Source organism: Lipophrys pholis (assembly GCF_963383615.2).
Source record: "Lipophrys pholis genome assembly, chromosome: 2".
Lineage (NCBI taxonomy): Eukaryota > Metazoa > Chordata > Actinopteri > Blenniiformes > Blenniidae > Lipophrys > Lipophrys pholis.
The window spans coordinates 13,531,125-13,553,688 of record NC_137636.1 but is presented as its reverse complement, the minus strand read 5'-3'; the positions used below and the strand labels follow the sequence as shown (position 1 = coordinate 13,553,688).

Genomic DNA, 22,564 nt, shown 5'->3' with positions numbered 1-22,564 from the left:
CAAACTCCTGTTCCCGAAGGGCCACTGAAACAATTGACTCTTGAGCACCCGAGTTTCACGCCGAAAGAATGATCTCTTTTTGAGTATTTGAAATATAATAAAGTCAATAATAACGGTGATTTCATTTAGGATTTCCCAGTGACACCCTGAGGGCACTTACAATAACTGAATTGACACTTTTATATTGTAGTCTTTACACAAACAAAAGTAATTTTTTTTCTCTTTCAGGTCAATTCAATTGACACAATAATGAACTATAATTGAGATATTAGAACTCAATGTTATTTTCAAAGCTGTTCAAAGTGTTTACGTCAAACTCAATTCTGTGAGTTTCTTATTTACATACTCACTAAAGCAATCAAGCACAGCTGGATTTTTTTTGTGTTGATGAATCAAAGATTTTATATCATGTCCATTTAAACCAGGGGAATCAAACATAAGGCTTGTGGGCCAAAACCGACCCGTAAGAGGCTCCAGTCCGGCAGCAACACCACCAAGAATATTGCAAAAAATATGAAAGACAACTAATTAAAAAAATAGAACCATAAAATTCTTAAGAGTAGCAGACACACCATAGACACAGTATAACACTGAAACCCGAGCTGAAATATTCACATGAAAGTGAGTTTGTAAAAACATGTATTTTAGACATGAGATATTCTATTCTATTCTATTCTATTCTATTCTATTCTGAGCAAGAGGGTATCTTTGAAAAAAAAATGGATTTATATTGAGATTGCAGTAACTTTTGGTCCTAACGGTTTTATTTTGTGAATCTATAGACATTTTCATCACGCATACTCTGCTCACAACAAACAAAAAGACGTATTATTTGACCAGTCCAGTCCACTCAAGATGAGACTGAGCCGCATGTGGGCCCCTGAACTAAAATGTGTTTGACAACGTTTGTTTCAATCTGGCTTAAATGGCTGGTTTGGACCAGCAGAATGACAGGCTGGTTCTGGAGAAAAGTAGCTTTGAGTTTTGATAAATGAATAAGAACTTCTGGGTAATTGTTTTCAAAATAAAATCTCCATTCTGCGCGCTGGTTCGGTAATGTTTTACGCACGCTGCGGCCGTTTCCTGCTTCTCATTGGCCGAGCGTCTTTCCTCAACTCTCCGCTTCAAAAGCGCGTTGTTTTTTTTTTTGTTTTTTTTTTAACTCCCACTCACACGTGTACGCGCACGCACGCTCTCATTCTCGCTCTCTTTCAGACGCACACAGTCACTCACTCCTTTCTCTTTTCAAAAGCCCCTTGTGAGGCAGATTGACAGGCCAGAATGAAAATGAGGCGGACGCTCGCGGACGACTCCAGTGCGTACGCGTCCTTTTGAGAAGATCTCTAAACTTGGATCATATCACCATGGGAGCTATTTGGGCTGCGAGGGACTTTTGTTTGTTTTTGCTCTTGTTAAATAGTCGCCAGAGCGCAGCGCTTCCAGAGATTCGAGGTGGGACTGTGGTGTGTGTGTGTAAATATGTGTGTGTGTGTAAGTGTGTGTGTGTGTGTGCTACTTTACGCACGGAGTGCGCTCTTGTTGTTTCCCCACCGGTGATTCTTCTATTTAGAGGGGAAACGCAATTTATTTTTTAATTTTTTTTAAAACTCTGTGTTTCGTCTACAGACGCATTTGTAAAAGCTCTCTCAAGTTTGGTTTCTTTGGATTCTCTCTCCCAGAAAAACCTGCTGTAGGGTATTACACTCATCGGGGAACTTTGTTTTCGTGCTTGTCATTTCATTGTTCTCTTGTGTATTCTTAGAAACTATGTATCCTTACACGCAGTGAACCGCTCATCGTTTGACGTGCTCTCCATTGTTTTGGCCACAATGTCTTGTGGATCCCAGCAGATCCATGCGCGGAGGGAAGTGATGGCTGTCACATTGATGCTATTTGTCAGACTACCCAAGGCTCGTACAAGTGCACGTGTAAAGCAGGCTTTAAAGGAGACGGAAAGCACTGTGAAGGTGAATGTGTCTACTTGTTGTTGCTATGTCAGAGTGGAAGCAATGTGGGGATATCAAAGCACACATTTGGATATGTGTAGCATGTTGAATCTATTCAGAAAGTCTGCAAAGAGCCTCAGTCACCCAGTAAATGTTCTATTTATTTGTGTCACAATGGCGTGCAATCTGAAAGGTCCAATTTTCTAGTCTGAGAATTCTGGATTTATACCAGCTGAATCATAAATGTCACAATTAAATATACATTCTTGTGCTCTTTTTTTAAAAATATTTATTTAGATATACTCGTTCCATGTGCTTTCTACAGTCGTGTCTGAAACAGGCTGAAACTGTTTTCATTGCTGTTGACCTTGTTTTCCTCTCAGATATTGACGAATGTGACTTGGACTACAATGGCGGTTGTGTGCATGAGTGCAACAACATACCGGGCAATTATCGCTGCACTTGTTATGATGGCTTCAATCTGGCACACGACGGACACAACTGTTTAGGTAAGACCAGCTTTCAAACAACTGACTCACCCTCAGTGGCTCAGACGGAGAGCTTGAATCATCCGAGGAGTGCGTGTGTGTGTGTGTGTGTGTGTGTGAGTGCGTGTGTGTGTGTGTGTGTGTGTGTGTGTGTGTGTGTGTGTGTGTGTGTGTGTGTGTGTGTGTGTGTGTGTGTGTGAGCCGCATGAGAAGTTTCTCACGCTGGTTCACGCCACAGAAAGCATCAGTTGCGTCTGCAGTTGGCAGTGACGAGATAAACATAGGAATTTCAATCAATACAAAATGTTTCAAAACTCATTTGTAGACATAACAACAACAACAACAAAAAAAGAATTTTTGCAAGAGTGTCATAACCTGTTCATTAATACGGTCAATCCTCTGTGCTGCAGATGTCGACGAATGCAAGTTCAACAATGGCGGGTGCCAGCACACTTGTGTCAACACCATGGGCAGCTACGAGTGCCGCTGCAAAGAGGGCTTCTTCCTCAGTGACAACCAGCACACATGCATCCACCGCTCCGTGGGTCAGTAGACAGTCGGTGCACTCTTTGAAATGTAGGAACAAATGAGGTTCTGTGTTTGTGTCACTCGTGTCCGGCGATGCATGTCGGTCCTAATTGTATGAAGCCATGGAAGAAAAAAGAAAAAGAAAAAAGAAGATGTCGCAAATTCTCCCATAATCACTTTCACATCAGAGATTGACGGCACAATGAGGGCTGACAGGTTCCGGCTGACTCCCGTCGCTGAGCTTTTATCCGCGGCAGCACCGGCGCTGTGGGAAAAGCATCTCGGTGTCCCCGAGAACAAACTGAAGTTAATAACTGCGACACTGTGCTCTATGTCACAGATTAGTCTCCAGCGCCTTTCGTTTTGTCTTCTTGACTGAAGTCAACTCATATGCAAGTACTTTTCACCACACTGGATCCTGACAAGCCTTTTAAACCCTGTCGGAGTGTCCGCTCAGCTGTGACCTGTCTGTGTGGAGGCTTCATCTGCTTTCACTTTTCAACTCGACACGCAGTCGCGCTATAGGGAGTAGAAGAGTGTTGCCTCACAGAGGGACATTTTGAGCAGCTTCAGCCCTGGTGATAGATGTTATTCTCCCACGTAGAAGTGCCGCAAAGAGCACAGCGGTGGATGTTTTTGGATTGCGTAAGGCATGAGAACAATCGGCGTCTTTGAGGATGCCAGACTAATCTCTCAGTGTGTGTGCTTTTCAGTCACTGTAGGAGAGTTTCATTGTGTCCCTTCTCGCCCTCCTTCTGTCCCCAGAGGGCCTCAACTGTATGAATAAGGAGCACGGCTGTGCCCACATCTGCAAAGAGACACCCAAAGGGGGCGTGGCCTGTGAGTGTCGTCCCGGGTTTGAGCTGGCGAGGAACCAGAGGGGCTGCATTTGTATGTGCATGAAGAAGACGTCCCACAACACACCTACTGAGACACGCAAATACTTTAACCCACATGTATGGGGAAGGCTTTATTTATTCTGTGATTACATGTTGTTGACATTGCAGTGACCTGTAACCATGGCAACGGGGGCTGCCAGCACACGTGTGAGGACACGGAGAACGGCCCCATATGCAGATGTCACGTCAGGTATACGCTGCAGCCTGACAAGAGGTCGTGTTTAGGTAAGCAGGCGGTGCACAACCACACGGAAGTCAGGGGTACATTTTCATCCATCTTTGATCGTCTCCCTCTTTAGAAGCCGATGAATTAAACTTTTAACACAGACGAGCGTTCAGGAGCTCAGTCATCGCAAACTCACACATCACTAGGGAACAGGTGCAAATTCTGAAGATGGCAAACATCCATCCACCCATGTTCTGTAACACAGTGGACACAGAGGACAGCACACCAGGTCATCACAGGGCAAACACAGAGAGAGAGACAGTCACATTTACACCTGCAGGCACACTAGTGACCTTTAAGCCTCATTGGTGAGATGAAACCCGTAAACCCGGAGAAAATCCACACATGCACAGGGAGAACACGCACACTCCGGGAATCAATCATCTGATGTTCATGCAGCGAGGCGAGAGCAACAACCTCTAAACCATCATGCAGCCTGGAAACACGTCCCCTCAACATTTAAGGGAACGCATGTCAAGCTATGCATGAAATCTAGAAGATTATCTCAGTGCTTTTCAAAGTGTCACCATATTTGTTGTAAGGATGATAGGGACAAACCAAAATGATGCACCATGGGCGCAACAGCATAACTGTTGTAAACTACATATAAAAACTGAATTTTAAATTTCAGATCAATCTGTTTTTTATCTTTTACAACACTGCCATATCGTGGTGAATTGGAGGTTTCAGCACAAGAAAAGGTTTAACTTTTTATTGAGTGATCTGAACATGTGTAAACAGTAACATCTTAAAATGCAAAAACCAGACAAAGGAATTCAAAAGAATTCAAAAGAATAGAAAATATGGCTTCTTGATATGAAAGAAAACATGCGGCGTGAGCATTGGAGTGAGCAATGTGTGGCGGGAGCTCCAAGTCCCCTGCGTTATAGGGATGGTACACTTGTGAAAATCAGCAGCCCAGAATGAACATCATGCGACGTGATGAACTTACGATCTGTTGACGTTGCATCGTCCGTCTCACTCTGTGCTGACTGGGATAAGTTCAAACCCCGGGCGGCCTGAGTCTGGATAAAGAGAGAAAGAAAGACGATTGGATGAAAGTTCATGCTGAAAGACATTCGAACATGTACGTGATGTCCTGCAGACGCTTGGGATTAAAACTAAAACTTCCTCTTCCATTCAGGGAGCAACTTACGGTATAACGCTTTAGACTTCCTTCAGTAATGCCTGAGATATTTTGATGAATGAGTGAAGTATCTCTTTCTATCAGTCCTCCTCCTGCTCGGTGGGGTGCATTCTTTTCCAAAAGCAATGGCTTCGGCAGATAAAGATCAGCTATCAGATAGTGGGTAATATCTCTCTCTCCAGCAGCAGCAGCAGCGTGTGTGAGGTCCAGGCGAAGACAGTAACTGCGATGTTGTCGGCAGATTCGCTTTACTGATCTGCTTGTTGTCGAAAGTCACACCAAGCCACTACACGCGGAATATCTCAAGTTTAAAAACACATCTGGTTTCTGAAGGATGCTGCAAACAGCCTGAGCTGGAGTCAACACCGAGGTCGGCGTGCCTGTGTTGTTTATCGAAAGGAGTCAAATATTGCGTTCAAGCTGTATTTTCTTTTTCTTTTCTTTTTTTTTTAACTTCTGTGTTCTTAGAGCGAGACGAAGCCACCGCCGACGCCTCCGACCACAATGCCACGTCTTTTACAGAGGTGGACAAACGGGTCAAACGGAGACTGCTAATGGGTAAAAATGACGCCGCTCACAATCTTAACAGCTTGGGTTTGTATTTACGTGACATGTTGAGCCGCGAGGAGCCACTCCGGAGTGTCAAACGGCAGAGACAAGCCGATGTTTAGTAAAACCGATACATTCCTCAGACTTTTGAGCAAGCTGTGAAATAGCCACACGCTCTCTTCCCCGCACCCAAATTCCCGCCTGAAATATACGCATTTGTGACAGTGTGGTACATTTCACATTTTGCTTCCATTTGGGAAAGGAAGCGTGTGAATCTTTCCTCGTAAAGTGAGTGTGTGAAGGTGAATCTGGGTCATTGCTTACATGTAAAGCATCAGGCCCGTGTCCTTTTCCTGTAACGAGTGTGTGTTGTTATTGTCGGCCGAGATGTTAACATGTGCTTTAACTGTGATTCCACCCAAAAAAAATTCAAAAGAAAGAAAATCTTCTTCTTTTTTTTTTTTTAATGCATTAAAAGACCGAAAGCACAATGTGGACAAGTCAAGGTGTGTTTTATTGACCTCCATGTATTTGACACACAGAAAGATCACAGCATTTTTTTATTTATTTTTGTTTGTTTTCCTGAAAAGCAGAGTCGTTCACAAATGTTGACATGGCGTTTTGTCATTTCAGAGACCTGCGCGGTGAACAATGGGGGCTGCGACTGCACCTGCAAAGACACATCCACAGGCGTGCGCTGCACCTGCCCCGTCGGCTTCACGCTGCAGCCGGATGGAAAAACGTGCAAAGGTCAGACAAAGGCGAGATGTGCCTGAAAAGTCAACTTTTGCTGAGAGTTGTGTCGGGTAATTTGTGTGTTTCGCCACAGATATCGACGAGTGTGAGCTTCACAACGGCGGCTGCGAGCACTCCTGCAGGAACACCATCGGCAGCTTTGAGTGCAACTGCAGGAAAGGCTTCAAGCTGCTGACCGACGAACGCTCATGTCAAGGTAGAAATGTCTCCCGAATCTTTTTCATTAAAGTCTTGAGACGTTGGGTGTGATTAAGGCAGAAATCAACAAACTCGAGCATTTATAGCAGCCTCATTTAATCTCGAAGTGGCTGGACAAGGAGCATACAGGAAAGAGGAAAGTCATTTTTAATAAGTGCAACTTCAATAATACTGCTTTTTTATTTGCTTTTTTTCATCTCTTGTCTATTTGCATTCAGAAATACAACTAAAATCCTATTTTGTTCTTTTTTAAGGAAATCTAAACTACTGTAAATCTTGCCCACCAGAAGTCTTTCTCTCTGGCAAATGATTGTGAAATTGTATTTAATTGGATGTAATGGTAACGCTGCCTCAGTAACAATAAGGAAGCTTGTTTTCAGTGATATCTTGATTGTTTTTCAACTGAAACAGTGTGATCACACTAAATAAATGGAAAACAGCTCTTAATTGGAAAATCAATATTCTTGTTCTTATTATTATTTCACTTTGCAAGGTGGTCCCATTGGCTGGGTTAAACCTTCTAGTGCAACACCTTTAGCCTGCAGGCCCTACGTGTGACACCCCTGATGTATAGCGTCTATTAAATCCATGGTCATTTTTCACGGCTTCATTGTAAGAGCACATAAATACGTAACTGTTTTTATTTTGCCAATGAGATTATATGTGTGTTTGCTTAAAAAGTTTTTCTGTATTTTTCTTTGTGATCAGTGTTTCAACAACAAATATTTTCATGCGTCTTCAATGAACCAATGCAATCAAAAGCCAATGTATTACTCTTTTGGACCATAGTGCATGTGTACAGTTCACAAAAAGGGAAAACTCTGTGTCTTTTACTTTTTGTGTGTGTGTGGGAAATTCCTGCTGATGCAGATTGCCACTCACTGCCCTGCTATTATGTCATCTGTCTTGATTTTGATTACAGATATAGATGAATGTTTTTTTGAGCGCACATGTGATCACACGTGTGTGAACTCCCCTGGTGGTTTTCAATGTCTGTGCAACAAAGGCTATACCATGTACGGACTGGCCCACTGCGGAGGTGAGTCAGGCGGAGGGGGCTACACATAAGAAGTTGAGCGTAACACACAAGCACTCATTTTACAGGTGTGTTATTCTGAAAAAGAAACACACGCACACACACGTACGCGCACACACACACACACACACACACACACACACACACACACACACACACACACACACACACACACACACACACACACACACACACACACACACACACACACACACACACACACAAATGCGAGTTCTCGCTCACTGAAGTGTTGCACAGTGGACCCTGTAATTATAATAATGATTTTCCCTTTTCATCCCAGATATAAATGAGTGCAGTGTGAACAATGGCGGCTGTGAGCAGGGTTGTGAGAACACCATGGGTGGATTTGAGTGCTTTTGCCGTCCTGGCTTTAAGCTACACTGGAACAAAAAAGACTGCATTGGTAAGTTGGTGCCTCCATGTGTATAAAGCACATCTAGTTAACACTGTAGCTGCACTGTCTGGGGAATAGTGTGAGATTTTTTTATAATTTCTTTTTTTTTTTTATGACACTTTTGGGGACAAAAACAGGAGATACTTTGAATTATTCTCTTTTTCTCTTTAATCCGCCGTCACTTGTTTTGCCACACTGCTGTGGGCTTTGGGGGCGTCCTGTGCCTCTTTCTGATGTGCATCTCTTTTAAACATGTCCTTCTTTACCTTTGAGTTTTATTGTGGTTTCTATCTAGAGGCTGAGGGTTTACCACCAACAAACCCCCCCTCTAAACCTACCTTGAACTGTAGTAAGCAGGAGGGAGGCGACCGCTGCTTTCTGACATGCCAGTCCCAAGTTCACATCAGCAGTGGTGAGTGGCATCCCACCTGAAGTTCATCCACACTTCTCTCAAACTCTCCTGCAGATGAATGTTGTATAAATATTTTGTGTTGATAGTTCAACAAATTGCATTCTAGATTGTAAATTAGTAAAGTCATCGTGTGACTTTGCTCATCCACACAATTACAGATCTAACAGATTTTATTTTTTTCTGCTCACTTTATTTGTCTTTTCAACGTCCGATCAACCTTGATCTTTGGTATACACCTAACATCCGCTTAGAACTTCAACCTTCAGTGACTGATTTGCATTTTCTTTGCTAAACAGAAATAGGGTTTTGTGCCACAACAAGAGCTGCTTGCTGGTTTAAAGTGAAGAAGTAAAGCGACGGCTCTAAGGCCGTCTAAGTTTGTGTTCACTCATCCATAGCAGTTTGGCAGGAATACCCACGTTGCATTGATCACTGTTGGAAATTGAAAACTTTTTTTGGTTTCTGGACTTTGTTATACTTTGTGGACAACAAACATGTAGGATTCCGTGTGTAGTCACTATTGCAAACAGAGATCCCGAGATTAAGTTTGGATTCACATTATGTTTTTTTCAAAAGCTTTCAGTACAATCAGGTGGGCGGCTGAAACACAGCTACTCAGTTAGCCAGAGAATTGTTGTGAGAACGTTTGTCAACATGGGTCCACAGAGCGATTCCTCATGTTCCTACACGCTTCCTGTTTGCTCTCTAACTTGGCTTTTGTGGCCTTCACTTTTGTCAGCGTTGGTCTGTGTGTCATGGCCTCTTGTGTGTTTTCAGGGACGGAGGATTCCTACACGGTGACCTGTGGAATGCCTCTGCCCTGCTTGGCTGACGCACAAAAGAACAACAGTGGCTTGTACTGCTTAGGCAAGTACCCAACTTCAAGAGATTTATCTTTCCGCCCTGCCACACAGAACAGTAACGTAGAGACAACTCCTGTTTTCCTTTGGTTTGACTGATTCATAAGCGGATGAAAATGACAGGATTTTCTGTTCTTCTGTCCCGCAGGTCCGGAAGTGGCACGCATTAAGACCACAGCCACCTTTAGATCCGGCACTGCCAAATGCAACTTAAAGCGGAGTCAGGAGAAATTTGTGGAGAGCCTAAACTCGGCACACTCAGGTACAGGAGCAGCCGCACAGGAAGCCTAACAGTGCCTCAAAATACTTGGATTACAAACAGACATATATGAAAATTAGCTTCTTCATGTCACTGGTTAGGGGGAAAAAAACAACTATTTGGGTTTACCAGGGACTCCTAGCACCTAGAGAAGATAAAGAAAACCTGAAAGCTGCTTCAAAAAAAAAAACAGAAAACCGAGGGCAAATGTGAAAGAAATTTGTGGGGAAAGTGATGTGGTTTTGAGTGTCTGGGCGCAGCGCTTTGTCTGGCGGTGACAGGGGAGGATGTAATTAGCCATAGCGTGCCTTTCAGCTGGGGCTGACCTAGCCATCAATCAAAGGGCTTTCTGATTGTAGGATTATTTTGCTTCTCCAAAGGGGTTCGGCATGGTCTTTTACATCCCTCACACCCGCTGAAAGGGAACATAATTGTTTCTAATAAAGAACATCATCTGAGTGACATGCCATCCTTCTTTTTCTCTCTCCAGCCGTTTAGTCTACATGATGATAATATATAATACAGCTAGGATTTTCTTTAAATGAAATTTTCTTGTGTATTTGGTGTTTCTGTGATTTTCTTTTAACAATTGTGTAATTTTGTTTATGTTGTATTTGTGTGTCTGCTGGTGTGGTCATGGGGGGGTGGGGGGGTTGGTTGTCTCCCATGTTCACAGATAGCAGGTTTCCCTTCACTGAAAATGTCCAGTTCAGCTACGTGAGCCTCCACTGCACGTCGTCTGGACAGCGAACACGCAGCCGCCATGGTAGGAAAGCCGGCGAGGAGGACGGCTCCTCCATCACGGCTGAGTTTGAGCTGGATGTGAACCTAGAGGAGGTAACAGGTTGGTCTCTCTGCGAATTCTGCCTGCCCATCTGTGACCTTTGCTTCTTATTCTGTCTGTCACTAAACAAACATACCTGTTAAAGTATCTCCTGTTTTGATGTGGCTCTTGGTGGTGGGACCTTGCATTTGAGAAGTTCAAGGTGTTTGTTTATTTTTTATTTTTTTTCACTTATAAACCCCTGTGGTGTAACGTGGGGGTGTTTTCTTTTCTGTGAGGTAAGCATGTGGTAATCCAGGCATGAGACCACGGTTTTCTAAAGATGTGTAGGATAAACACCTGGAAACAGTTGCAGTATAAAGTGCTTCTTTCAGCAGAGAGCTGTGACCTGAACTGTGTGCGCCGGCGTTCAGAGAAAAGGCTTCGCAAGACCATCAGGACCCTGAGGAAGTCCATCAACCGGGAACAGTTCCACCTCCACTTTGCCGGGGCGGACTACGAGCTCTCCAAGAGTCTGGGACAGCCTGCAGAACTGCCAGGACACTGCGTGGCAGGACAGGTGCTGGTCGGAAGGAAGTGCGGTGAGTTCCAAGTTCTTATTACTGATCACAGAAGCCAGGATAGAGATTGGGACAAACACAGGTCAGTCAGATGTAGCATGTACTGGAAACACTGGATGTTTTTTTTTTTCATGATCCCTGCCTCTTTGTGTTGAATGCAGTAGGCAGCAATGAGTGTGCCCTCAACACACAGTAGGCTCATAGTCACGTCTTTAAGTAACCGAATTGGCTCATGCCAGCGAGATATATTTAGACAAGTTGGTTTAATGATTGGATTCGGAGCAGGTGTTGGCCAGATGAGTGCCATATTTGGTTTGCAGACATGCTGTAATGAGGTGGTTGGAGGGGAGAGCGGGCTCGCGTGGAAGAACAGAGAGTCTGTTGTTGGGCCTCCAAGTTGTGAGATCTTCCAGCATCTCCCCGGGATAAGAGTGTAACATTCAGGCTGATGGCAGGTCTCCTGGTAACCGTTGCCTCTCGCTTGAGTTTTATACACAACCTGTGATGGGGGGAAAATGTTCATTAAATAAGACCGCACACTGTCAGTGGTGGAGAGACTAAAGCTGCCTTGTGTCTTTTTTTCTCCCTTTTTTTTCTGGCTGTTGCCCCTATTTCCAGGCCTCACAGTGAGTTTGCTACTTGCTGGACATCTTAATATCACAGAGAGGGGGAAAAACGAGTGCCTTTGAGGTGTCTAAATATTTATTCAGACAGCATGCGATTTGTTTGTTACACGCATGAGGATATTCTGAGTGTGATGAGTCAGTTCTCCACCCCCACATCTGCAGAAATAAGACTTGTTCAAAGCCTTTGCCCTTCAACTGGACACTAAAACGTGCCCTAGAATAAGAGATTCTCTGTTGTTCCTCAAGGTTATTTTTGTTGGGAGAAGATCCCAAGTTTGTTTTATAGGCGGTGACGTGTTTTGGGCTCATCATTAAGATTCATTAGCATCTGTGCCAACCTGAGTCAAGCCATAACTGCACCTATTTGACATTTCTATCTTTAAGTACGGCAGGTCTGAAGTGTCTCGATCCTTTAACACCCCCACCATGCTTTCAGGTCAACATTAAGCAGTCTATTGGCCATGGCAGGGGTGTAGACATGTAATTTGGGAGAGGAGAGGGGGGTCTGAAAGGCATTCTTCTTAACCTCCAGCTCTTTAAAGGAGCCATATTTTTCCCCTCCTCCCCCACCTCTTGCTCTGGCTTAGCTCGGAGTGCCGTTCAGTCCTTTTCAGTTTGTCCACTCCTTTGAAAACTTGACTTGGGGCTCGCTCTCGCTCCTCCAGAGGAACGTCAACGCAGCTCTGGTTAAATTAAAGAAAATATTTTGCACTGTTTAAGGCATTTTTTCCTCTGGTACCTCTCGGTGACTGAAGGTCGACACGGTCTATATTCCACAATGACGTTTCGGCCTTGATAACTAACTTGAAAACAAGTTTAAAATCAGTCATAGTTTAAGTTGTTTTATCAATTTGAAGTATAGACACAACTAAATGTCAGTCCAGTACAACATACCTTGATGTAAAAAATTCAAGCAAGTGTGAACTAAGTTGATAAAGAGGATTCATAGATACTGTAAATGGTGTTTGCCCACACATTCAGGACTGTTTAGGTGTTTGTGGTCAACTTGTTTGCATATTTGTTTTAACATTGAAGATGTTTAGGAAGTGCTGTTGATTCAAGCTGGCAGTTTGAGTGCTGTGTCCCCCCTGCCCCCCAGCTTGGGCCACTTTGCATGACCCCCAGCCACTAAACTGCTAAAGAGAATTGACTTCAGCCACACCATGGGAATCAATTAGCATCAGCTGTTTGGGCCCCTGCTTGATGGGCGCGAGCAGTGATTGGGCCATACAGAATGGGGGGATTCAGAAACCTGACCCCTTTTATTGGGTTCAGCTCCTTACCACTGTGATACCGCAGTGTTTTCCTATGTCATCAAGTAGGCAAAAACTGGGGACTTGAATAGAGGTGAAAGGTCTTTTAAACCTCTTTGGGGCCATCAATTCGAGGACTCTATAGAAGCGCTCTTTGCATTTGAAAGGCTTGAGGTTTTTTTTTCCTCTTTCACTCTCACTCGCTCCCTTCCCTCACTGCTTCCCTCTGTCAAATAAAAGCTGTTAGAGGACAATGCAATGATGGCTCCTCATGGTTTTTCAGAATAAACAATGGGCTTCAAAAAATGAACTGCTCTCGATAGAATTACATTTTCTTTCTTGAGGGGAAAATCTTAACAATTTGCAGAGCCACGTATAATTGATCTACGTTTAAGCTTTTGTGTCAAGCTTTTAGAGATGGAGACTCTTTACTTTACAGGCAGCTTAAAAGCTACAACGGAGGCACATTTTGCTCCGAAGGCTCAGGGATTTCATTTATTTATTCTTCTGTGAGACCAGCCTCGGTTTTCAAGTGAAGTTCTTAAGACTATCAGACAGACACAGTAATTCCCAAATTAATTACAGGCATCACTGTGAATGGGAGGAAACCAAAGCAAAACGAGGCTTCAGGTCCCTTTAATCAAGCCTTCGCACTTGTGTGGGATAAGAGGGAAACGCTCCCTTTGATTTGCCTCTGTGATTGCTTTTAAAAGAGTTGAAGGTGCTTATGTGGGCATTAAAAGTTTCTCAGCCGTGTTGTATCAAGTATTAGGACCTGTCAGATGTAGATCACAGAGGCGGCAGCAGGGAGGACTGAAGCTTTTTTGTCTCGTTGAGTCCGTCTTTTACCAGTGAGGAAGAAAGATGCTGTTTCAGAGAGAACACATCTCCAGGGTTTTTTTTTATTTTTTTCAAGGTTTCAAGAGTATAATTTGTTACTCACAGGTTATGCATGTTGAATTATACTCCGAGTCAGATAGGATATATGCAGATAAGTATTTATGACTATTTTGTTTATTTTAGTGTCATGAAGTACCAAAACTCAACTCATCCTGTTGTTCTGTATTTATGTTGTTCTAATGGTTTCTTCATCTGGTACAGTAAAGTTTGATTCTGATTTACACATTTATGAATATGAAGTTGAAAATGCAGCTGCAGATAAAACATGTAATACTGGGGAAAATCTAGTTTTTGCCAAATATCAATCCAAGCAGTGACACTTCCTGTTGTTTTAAATCCATTACAATAAGACAGAACTATTTCAATCCTTTTTAGAATTCCATCCTATATGTCGTGAAAATCCGAAATCCCATAATATTAATGTGTTTCGTAAAATTTGATGCTATGTATCTCTTAAAGCAGATCGTATAGTCATCACAAACTTTTTATTAAAAACTTTTAAATTTCTATGTTAACTGACAAAACGATATGTTTCAGCTATTTTACAGATGCACATGTTTTATAACTGTTCCTTTAGTAAGGCAAAGTATTGTGTATATACTAATCTTTATTCAGACTAAAGCACATCACAGCTCTTAAAGTACACATGATACACATAATATTTCAATATTCACAGGAATATTAAGCAATGAAGTCGATAAGAACAAATAAGAAGACATTAAGAACAGAGACAAGTAACAAAAGGGATACTAATACCAACCTGACTGGCATGTTTAAAAAAACCTCCTCTGTCCTTGTAACACAGATTTTGTTTTGTGCTACTGGATGTTTGAAATAAAGGTTTGTTTGTGCTTAGTAAGTAAGCATGGACCGTAACGTGTTCATCAATATTACTTAATAGTTTAGTGTAGTTATCAATTTAATGGAGTATGTAAAACTGTACTGTGCTGCTACAGGAGGCTTAACTTCCACCAGCATCAGCTGTTAAACTGTGTCCGACTCCTCGATGCTTTGAACGGTAGTAAAACTGTCAAATCTATCAACAGATGAATAAATTCATCAGGTGCAGCTTGAGCTTTTGATCTTTTTCAGGGTGATGAGCGATTACCTGACGGCACTTGTCTGTATTTATCCATTTCAAGTGCATACATGGCTGTCTTTGATTATACTGTAGAGGCAGCTGAGGTTTGGGTTACTTTAATGGACTTGTCAGTCAATGTGGCTGAATTTATTGCTCATATCTGCTCTGTGGTTACGACTGTTTAATTATGAGTAGCCGCGGGGTGAACTGCTGTAGCCATGGAGTCATGTCTTCATTTCACATTGTTTTCTGCACGGGGAGATCTCTCTGTCAAAATGATGTCATTTACAAGTCGAGATGTTTTTTCGTTTGTTTTTAAAAAAAAATAAAAAATCTTTTTTAGGTGATTCATCTCAAGTGTTTGTTTTCAATATCTCAATATGACTTTGACTCAACTTGTCTTCACATGTTAGTCGCTATGTATGTAAGAGTTTTAACAACATGAATGCATTTTGAGATCATCTCAGAACAACGTGTTTAATGCACTTTGATCGGGGATGCTATATCTGTCGTGATGCCTTTCTCTGCTTGTCTGTCAGTGAGCTGCAGTGTTGGGACGCACTTTGATGGCGATCAAGGACGATGTGTGCTCTGTCCAGCCGGGACGTATCAGGATGAGGAGGGACAGATGTCTTGTGAAGTCTGTCCCGGACCTGAAGGAAGAGACGTTTCAAAGGTGGTCGGAGCTCGAAACATGTCGGAGTGTGGAGGTAGGACGTCACGCTGACCGCCATGTTGTATCCAAACTAACAATAATCCCGTCAACCTCATAGAAAAATCATGCCAATATATTTAGGCTTTTAGTTATATATGTCACCAAGCAAAAGTTAGAAAATAGGTGTAAAAAGGCTGCAAAGAAAAGCAGGTTTTCAAGCGTCGCGGAATTATTAGTTTATTTCTAACGAAGAGTGAATAAACGGAAACAAGAATCAAATCAACATTTAAACTTTACCTCGTCGTCCCAAAGTCTCACACAGTACTGTGAAAAGGGATAATGTGTCTTTATCAGTGTGATTCATACAGCATCTACAATATATTCTCATATCACCACACATTTTAATGCCTTGATTCAAAACTCTCTTATGATCAAAGCTGCACAAAACTTCCGCGTTAACTTTAATCGTTGTAAATGCTTTCCACTACCAAAGAGCCAAAATATGAATGAACACCTCCATTGATAAGATATATTAAATATCTCAAAATTATTGTTACTAATCTAATAAAAGGAACTAGTGAGCATCTCCAGTTTAAGTTTAACATCTCATTTTGTTTGCCAAAGATACTTTTCACTTTGAAATAGCTTCTATAATACATCTACCAGTAAATGATTACTACCTGATAACATACTTAAATGGGGTTAAAATGACCTTCTTTAATCTCCCACCTGTTATCATAGTACTTTCTGATTTTCTTGAACTTGGCTTGGAAATTGGGCCTCTAGTCGCCTTTGTCGGCCGCATATGATGATTCGAGTCCTACATTTTAAATGGCAATGAAAATGAATAAAAAACTTTGAAAGTAAAGACTTAGTCATTTATGCATTTTGTCATAATTCTGTAAAAACTAAAGGTTTTTTCAAAAGATACTTTAATGAGGGGTGCAGAGCACATTAAAGGGTCACTCTTGTTTGCTGTATCTACTTGAGATTGCTCTTGTACCTGTACCTTATTGTAAGCTGAGGTTTATTTCACGCACTGGTTTTTCAATGTTTCAGTCCATAATCATAGCAGTAGGAAGTACAAATAGGACCAATACCTTCATAAACCGTTCTTCGGTCTTTTGTGCTAATCGCATCAACTGCTGTTTGCCGACTTTGTTTCATAAAAAAATTTCTTCTGAAGGAGGAAAGGAAAATATGGAAATGGTTTTCATTATATTTCCAGATGGATATATCATGCAAAGCCTGCAATAAATAAATGGAAACCAGAGAAAGCAATAAAGTCTCAGTCAGTCAGAAAATGTAAATACATTGTGAATATGAGTCACACAGGAAGCAATGGTGCCTTGATAATGATCGGTCCCTGGCAGATGTTCTGCTTTGTGTAAGCGTAAAGAAGCTTGAGCTCAGATGTTGGAGATTTGTTTGAATTCTCCGAAGCAAACTTGGCCGTTTACAGTCCTGAAGGAAAGCTGAAGGAGCCACCATGTTTTCTTCTCCTATCGCTACTGCTATCGGAGTCACTTTGTGGTCAAATCCCTGATCCCATCTCCTCTGACAGACTAAACATGAAGAGCAGATTTCTACTGGCACCCAGTTTGTAGTAGTTTTCCGGGAGTTACACTGTGTGACAGCGGGAGATAAAACATGATATGTTTCCCATTAACATTTCCTCAAGCTTTGCCGAGATGCTTATCTCAATACAAGGAGAGAATATTCTTTTATCGTATGTGAGAGACAATCAACAAACTTGACATTGAATTGAACCAACTGCTTTAGCTTTAAAGTTCTTGCTGTTTTTAACAACAGCTCGCAGTCTGACGCGACCAAATGTCCGTGTGTGCTCAGGTCAGTGTTCGCCGGGTCAGTACTCTCGTGACGGCTTCGTCCCCTGCCTGTTCTGTCCTCTGGGGACGTATCAGCAAGAAGTGGGACGCACCTCCTGCTTCACCTGCGGAGGAAACCTGGTCACCAAGCACATTGGGGCTGTTTCTTTTCAGGAGTGTGAGACCAAAGGTGGGGAACGCTGCTACTCCTGTTGCTGAGTTAAAACCTGATGACTTTATTGTAGCTTAACTTCACTATAGATCAAATGTTTAGATTTTTATTTTGTAGCTGAGTATTTGTGTAGAAAAAAGTATCACACTTAATAGAACATTTTAACCTCTGAGAGTTGAGATTTTAACTCTCCCTTGAATGAATATCATTTAATTGTCGTCTGAATATGATCTCTGCTGCCCTCTGCAGTTTCTGGATGGCCTTTAATGTCTTTCTTTGCTTTTCTCCAGCGGTGCTTCTCTGCTGATGTTAATCTGAGTTCTGTCCAACTGCCTAGACTTGAATTCCCTTCACAGTAATGCGCTCATAGGAACATAGAGATCTAAATTATGATATCATATTTACCTATTTTCATCCATCCATCTTCTATATGGCCATACCCTGGAGAGGTCAACAGTCCATCACAGGGCAAACCAAGACAGGCTTTCACACCCAATTTCTAATTTATAATAGTACATAATATTTATAATTTACAATCACCAATTAGCTTTTTTGGGGGGGGAAACTTGAGTACCTGGAGAAAATGTATGCATGCACAGGGGGGAACATATAAGGTCTCTATATTAAGGCCTCCAAAGCACAACTCTGTTCTTAACATATGCTTTCTGCTACCGATGCATGACACGGTGCATCCCATTTAGTGAGTGCATTTTTAGAGGTTCACATGTTTGATTTGGTACAAGTTTTACACCAGGTACACTTAGTGAGCAGTTTGGGGTTAATCTAACCTCTTGGTGCACTATCCATGCATCCATTCTCCACTGGTGAATTCAGTAGGACTAAAACAAAGCATTTGTGCAATCTGATTTTATTCTGGAAGTATCTGTGTTTATCAGGGTTATCTTTTTACCTCAAACACCTGCCGAAAAGAACACACCCTCTACTTTATGTGAGCCCAGACACTTTACAATGACAGTATTTTACTCACACTTTCCTTCTGCTTTTATCTGCCTCTGTTATCAGAGTAAATGTCATTCATCTAACGCCCTTCCCTGAGCAAAGCAATTCAAAAAGGTGCCTGTCGAAAAATGCACTCCCTCATTTTCACTAACTACAGACACACTAAGGTCCAATGATGGTGCAAACCCTTTATTAAGATCTTCGGAATACATCTAATCAGCCATTAAACTTGGTATTATTTTTAAACACAATCACTCCACTGCTTGCTTCTCTGCCAGGCGATATCGTTCTCCACAGTCAGACAGAACTCAACATAACACCAGTGACCTGGGCTGCATTTTGTTCTGTGGCGTTTTATCACTTATTTATCATGTTTATATTTGCATATTTGGATGGAAGATATATATAACATTATTCTAGAGGAACAACATGACATGTTGTTTGATTCCTTGTATTTTTATGGGTGTTTTAAATGCTTCTCGCAAAAACTTGACTCAGAATAAGAATCCAGATTTTTAAGTGAAAGCATGAAATCTTTTATGTGACGAGTTCAAATGCAGAAAACCCATTTGTTGTTGCAGAGTACCATATATTCCAAAAAATTCTCAATAAATAATTTTCGGGGGCTTTCAGAATTCTGTATTAGGGAAACGATGATCTGTTTTAATAATAATAATAATAATAATAATTTTTATTTGAAGGTGCCTATCCCGGCATTAAAGGACACCGTACAATCATACATTTGCAATAGTGCATTACAAACAATACAAACATCACAAGATGCAGGGCAATTGACATCAGATCGAATAGGCAGTTTGGAACAGATGTTGTGAGTAGTGATTTGAAATGGGGGAATGAGTCTAAGTTTCTTAGTTGGGGAGAAAAAGAAAAAAAGGGTCCAGTCTCCTCTGTAATATCCATCATTGAAAAAAATTGATTTCAAGCTTGACGCCGTCTCTTGCTCCTGCAGTCCAGTGTTCACCGGGACATTTCTACAACACCAGCACTCACCGCTGCATCCGTTGTCCCATGGGCACGTACCAAATGGAGTTTGGCCAGAACTATTGTGTGACCTGTCCTGGAAACACCACCACGGACTTTGACGGCTCCACCAGCAAAATGCAGTGCAAAAGTATGTGTGCATGAATGTGCAAAGTGTAAAACATGTACCCGTAGAATGTTTTGAAATACCCCAGGGGTTTCCAGATATCTCTCTTAGCTGAAAGATTAAAAAAAACCAACAACAACAAAAAAGAAAAAAAACACCTTTTCTAATGATGAGGTGTGTCCCATCACAGACCGGCAGTGTGGAGGAGAACTGGGAGACTTTACTGGTTACATCGAGTCCCCCAACTACCCGGGAAACTATCCAGCCAACATCGAGTGCACCTGGACCATCAACCCACCACCTAAACGCAGGATCCTTATTGTCGTACCTGAAATCTACCTGCCTATTGAGGATGAATGTGGAGACTACCTAGTGATGAGAAAAAGCTGTGAGTTTTGAGTGTCTGTCTGTAAAAATCCCACATTTCCATCTGTCATTCAGGATAACCATTATTTGCCATGTTAAGGTGAATTATGTTAAAGGGAAAGAATACAACATAATGTCAGAAACTATAGGAACAAACCTGTAAAAAGCAGAATCAGTTTAACTACATTTCAAAGTACAAAGAAGAAAATCTGTAGCTCATGTCAATTTTACCATGGAGGGCCGTCATGTTTCATAATCTTATTTCAAACGATTGCATTACATTTGGGAGTTTGATTATAAAAGTTCTCCTGTGATCTCCAGCCCTCCCCAACTCTGTGACGACCTACGAGACGTGTCAGACGTACGAACGTCCCATCGCTTTCACCTCCCGCTCCAAGAGACTTTGGATACAGTTCAGATCCAACGAGGGAAATAGTGGGAAAGGCTTTCAGGTTCCTTATGTGACGTACGATGGTGAGAAGAAGCACCATGTTTGTTTTTTTTGTATAGATTTGATTTTAAGTCCTTCGTTGTTTCACAGTGATGAGTTGCTGATGGATTTTGTTTATTTCAGAGGACTACCAAGAACTGATAGAAGACATTGTCAGGGATGGAAGATTATACGCTTCAGAGAATCATCAGGAAATTCTCAAGGTGATTGTATTTTATAACAATCTCATCCATCTCTTTGCTGCACTGCTTAATCCCACTCACAGTTCTACGGCACTGGAGCCGAACCGGCTTGACCATAAGCAAAGGCAGGGTACACATTGGTCGGGGCATCAGAAGATCACAGGACTGTCACAGAAAGACACACAATCACACGCATTTATAATTAATTTAGAGATGACAATTATTCTAAAATGCATGTTTTTTAGACTGTGCGAGGAAACTAACCCCTAAACCACTGTGCAGCCCTCACAACATTTTGTTCACTTATTAAACCAAAAGCCGCAAAGAGGCCCGAGAGGTTTATTTTCAGTAAGGATGTGAATCAAAATCACAACATCCCCCCCAAAACAACCTGTGAGAAGTAGTCTGGTATAAATGTGATTTCTATGTTTTAATAAATGGAACTTAGACAGAAGAAAATGTGTTCATTTATATTGTACAAATAAGATTTTACTTACGGGTAGCTTTTTATGTCATCGACCAATAAAAGTATTTAAATCATAAAACTATGCCAGTAGCAAACAACAACAAAAAAAGTCTTTTGATAATACAGCCAGTGCTTTAGTCTCAACAATGTTACTAAAATGTTCTTTTTCTAAGGAAACTACTGTCAATCCTTCATTTGGAGGCATTTCTGTTATAGCGCCTTCTCTTGGATATGTATGGAAAAACAGATTTGCACAGTTTTCGTCACGAATGGTTGTTTTTCTCATCAGGACAAGAAGCTGATGAAGGCATTGTTCGACGTGCTGGCTCACCCGCAGAACTTCTTTAACTACACAGCACAAGAATCAAGAGAAATGTTCCCCAAATCCTTCATCCGCTTCCTCCGCTCCAAAGTCCTGAGATTCCTTCGTCCTTAGGAAGCAACGCTGTCCTGTCATCAGCTGTTTTCCTCACAGAGTTCCACACAGGAATGGACCACATCCTCTATGAAACATGAGTCTGAGTGGAAAGAGGACGAGTCAAGCAAGGGGTTGTTTATCTGGAGCTTTAAAGTGTACAGAGCAAAAAAAAAAATCTGCACAAACATCTGAGAGAAAAATCGGCAAAATCTTCCTTTTGTTGGTATTTTTTGTCATTAGCAATGACTTTTAACGTGCTGTTAGATTCTAAAGTAAACCCGAAGTGCTCGTCTTGTGTATTTGAACATTTCTAAATACTGTACATGCTGGCATGATTGGACTTCTGCTGATAGCATCCGGATGAAAAAGCAAATGTGGTAGCTAAACAAATATATATATATATATATATATATATATACTGAATGTCAGCAACACTGTATATAGAGTGTGTATCTAGTTTTAACATAGGCTACTTTTACAGGTAGAATTGAATTTTTGACAGAGATACTGCTAAATGTCTGAAACAAATAAAGCACAAATATCTTGGGAACATTAGCACTGCTAAAGAAGTAGTCCCGCCTCAAAAGCGATTATTCTGATGAATGTTTTGTACATGATGTAAAAAGTTTTAGGTGAATTGCTGATATATTGTAGCAACTACATACATCTTGACAGGATAGCATTGCCATATTTGCTGCTAGTGTCAATGTGTGACTTAATGAAAAACAGTGGATATTACCCAATGATCAAACCGCTTTTAGCAAAATAACAAATACAAAAATACATCCACATGTTTTGTGAACTAGTGACCAAAGAAAAGTGATCACTCTGTAAAACTCTCATGAAAAGAAATGAGACTTCCTGTAAAATAGATCTGAGCTTTTCACCTCTCTTTAGATGACACGTGTAAGTATATTTTTATTGTTTTGTACATCTAATATGCTGTAAATAAAGATAGGAAAGTTCATTTTGTCGATTATATTGTGTCAAACAGTTGTTCAAGCTACATTTGATTTGCATTCACACATAGACCA

At 41.5% G+C, this 22,564-nt stretch overlaps 1 protein-coding gene across 2 annotated transcripts; it reads left to right on the top strand.

The window, feature by feature from the left end:
- Nucleotides 1–1,279: 1,279 nt before the first annotated feature.
- On the top strand, nt 1,280–21,694 carry scube2 (signal peptide, CUB domain, EGF-like 2). Of its 2 annotated transcripts, XM_080458189.1 has the most exons (23): nt 1,280–1,452; nt 1,848–1,967; nt 2,330–2,455; nt 2,845–2,979; nt 3,728–3,853; nt 3,970–4,086; nt 5,703–5,792; nt 6,417–6,533; nt 6,613–6,735; nt 7,660–7,776; nt 8,075–8,197; nt 8,484–8,600; nt 9,378–9,467; nt 9,609–9,722; nt 10,396–10,563; nt 10,878–11,084; nt 15,463–15,633; nt 17,430–17,597; nt 19,510–19,671; nt 19,838–20,035; nt 20,335–20,487; nt 20,588–20,667; nt 21,402–21,694. In XM_080458189.1, the coding sequence occupies exons 1-23, from the start codon at nt 1,365–1,367 to the stop codon at nt 21,546–21,548; spliced, it is 3,057 nt and encodes a 1,018-aa protein (XP_080314315.1). In that variant the 5' UTR covers nt 1,280–1,364; the 3' UTR covers nt 21,549–21,694. The 2 variants fall into 2 exon arrangements, with proteins under 2 accessions (XP_080314315.1, XP_080314316.1); XM_080458190.1 differs by lacking the exons at nt 8,484–8,600; nt 9,378–9,467; nt 9,609–9,722; nt 10,396–10,563.
- Nucleotides 21,695–22,564: the final 870 nt, after the last annotated feature.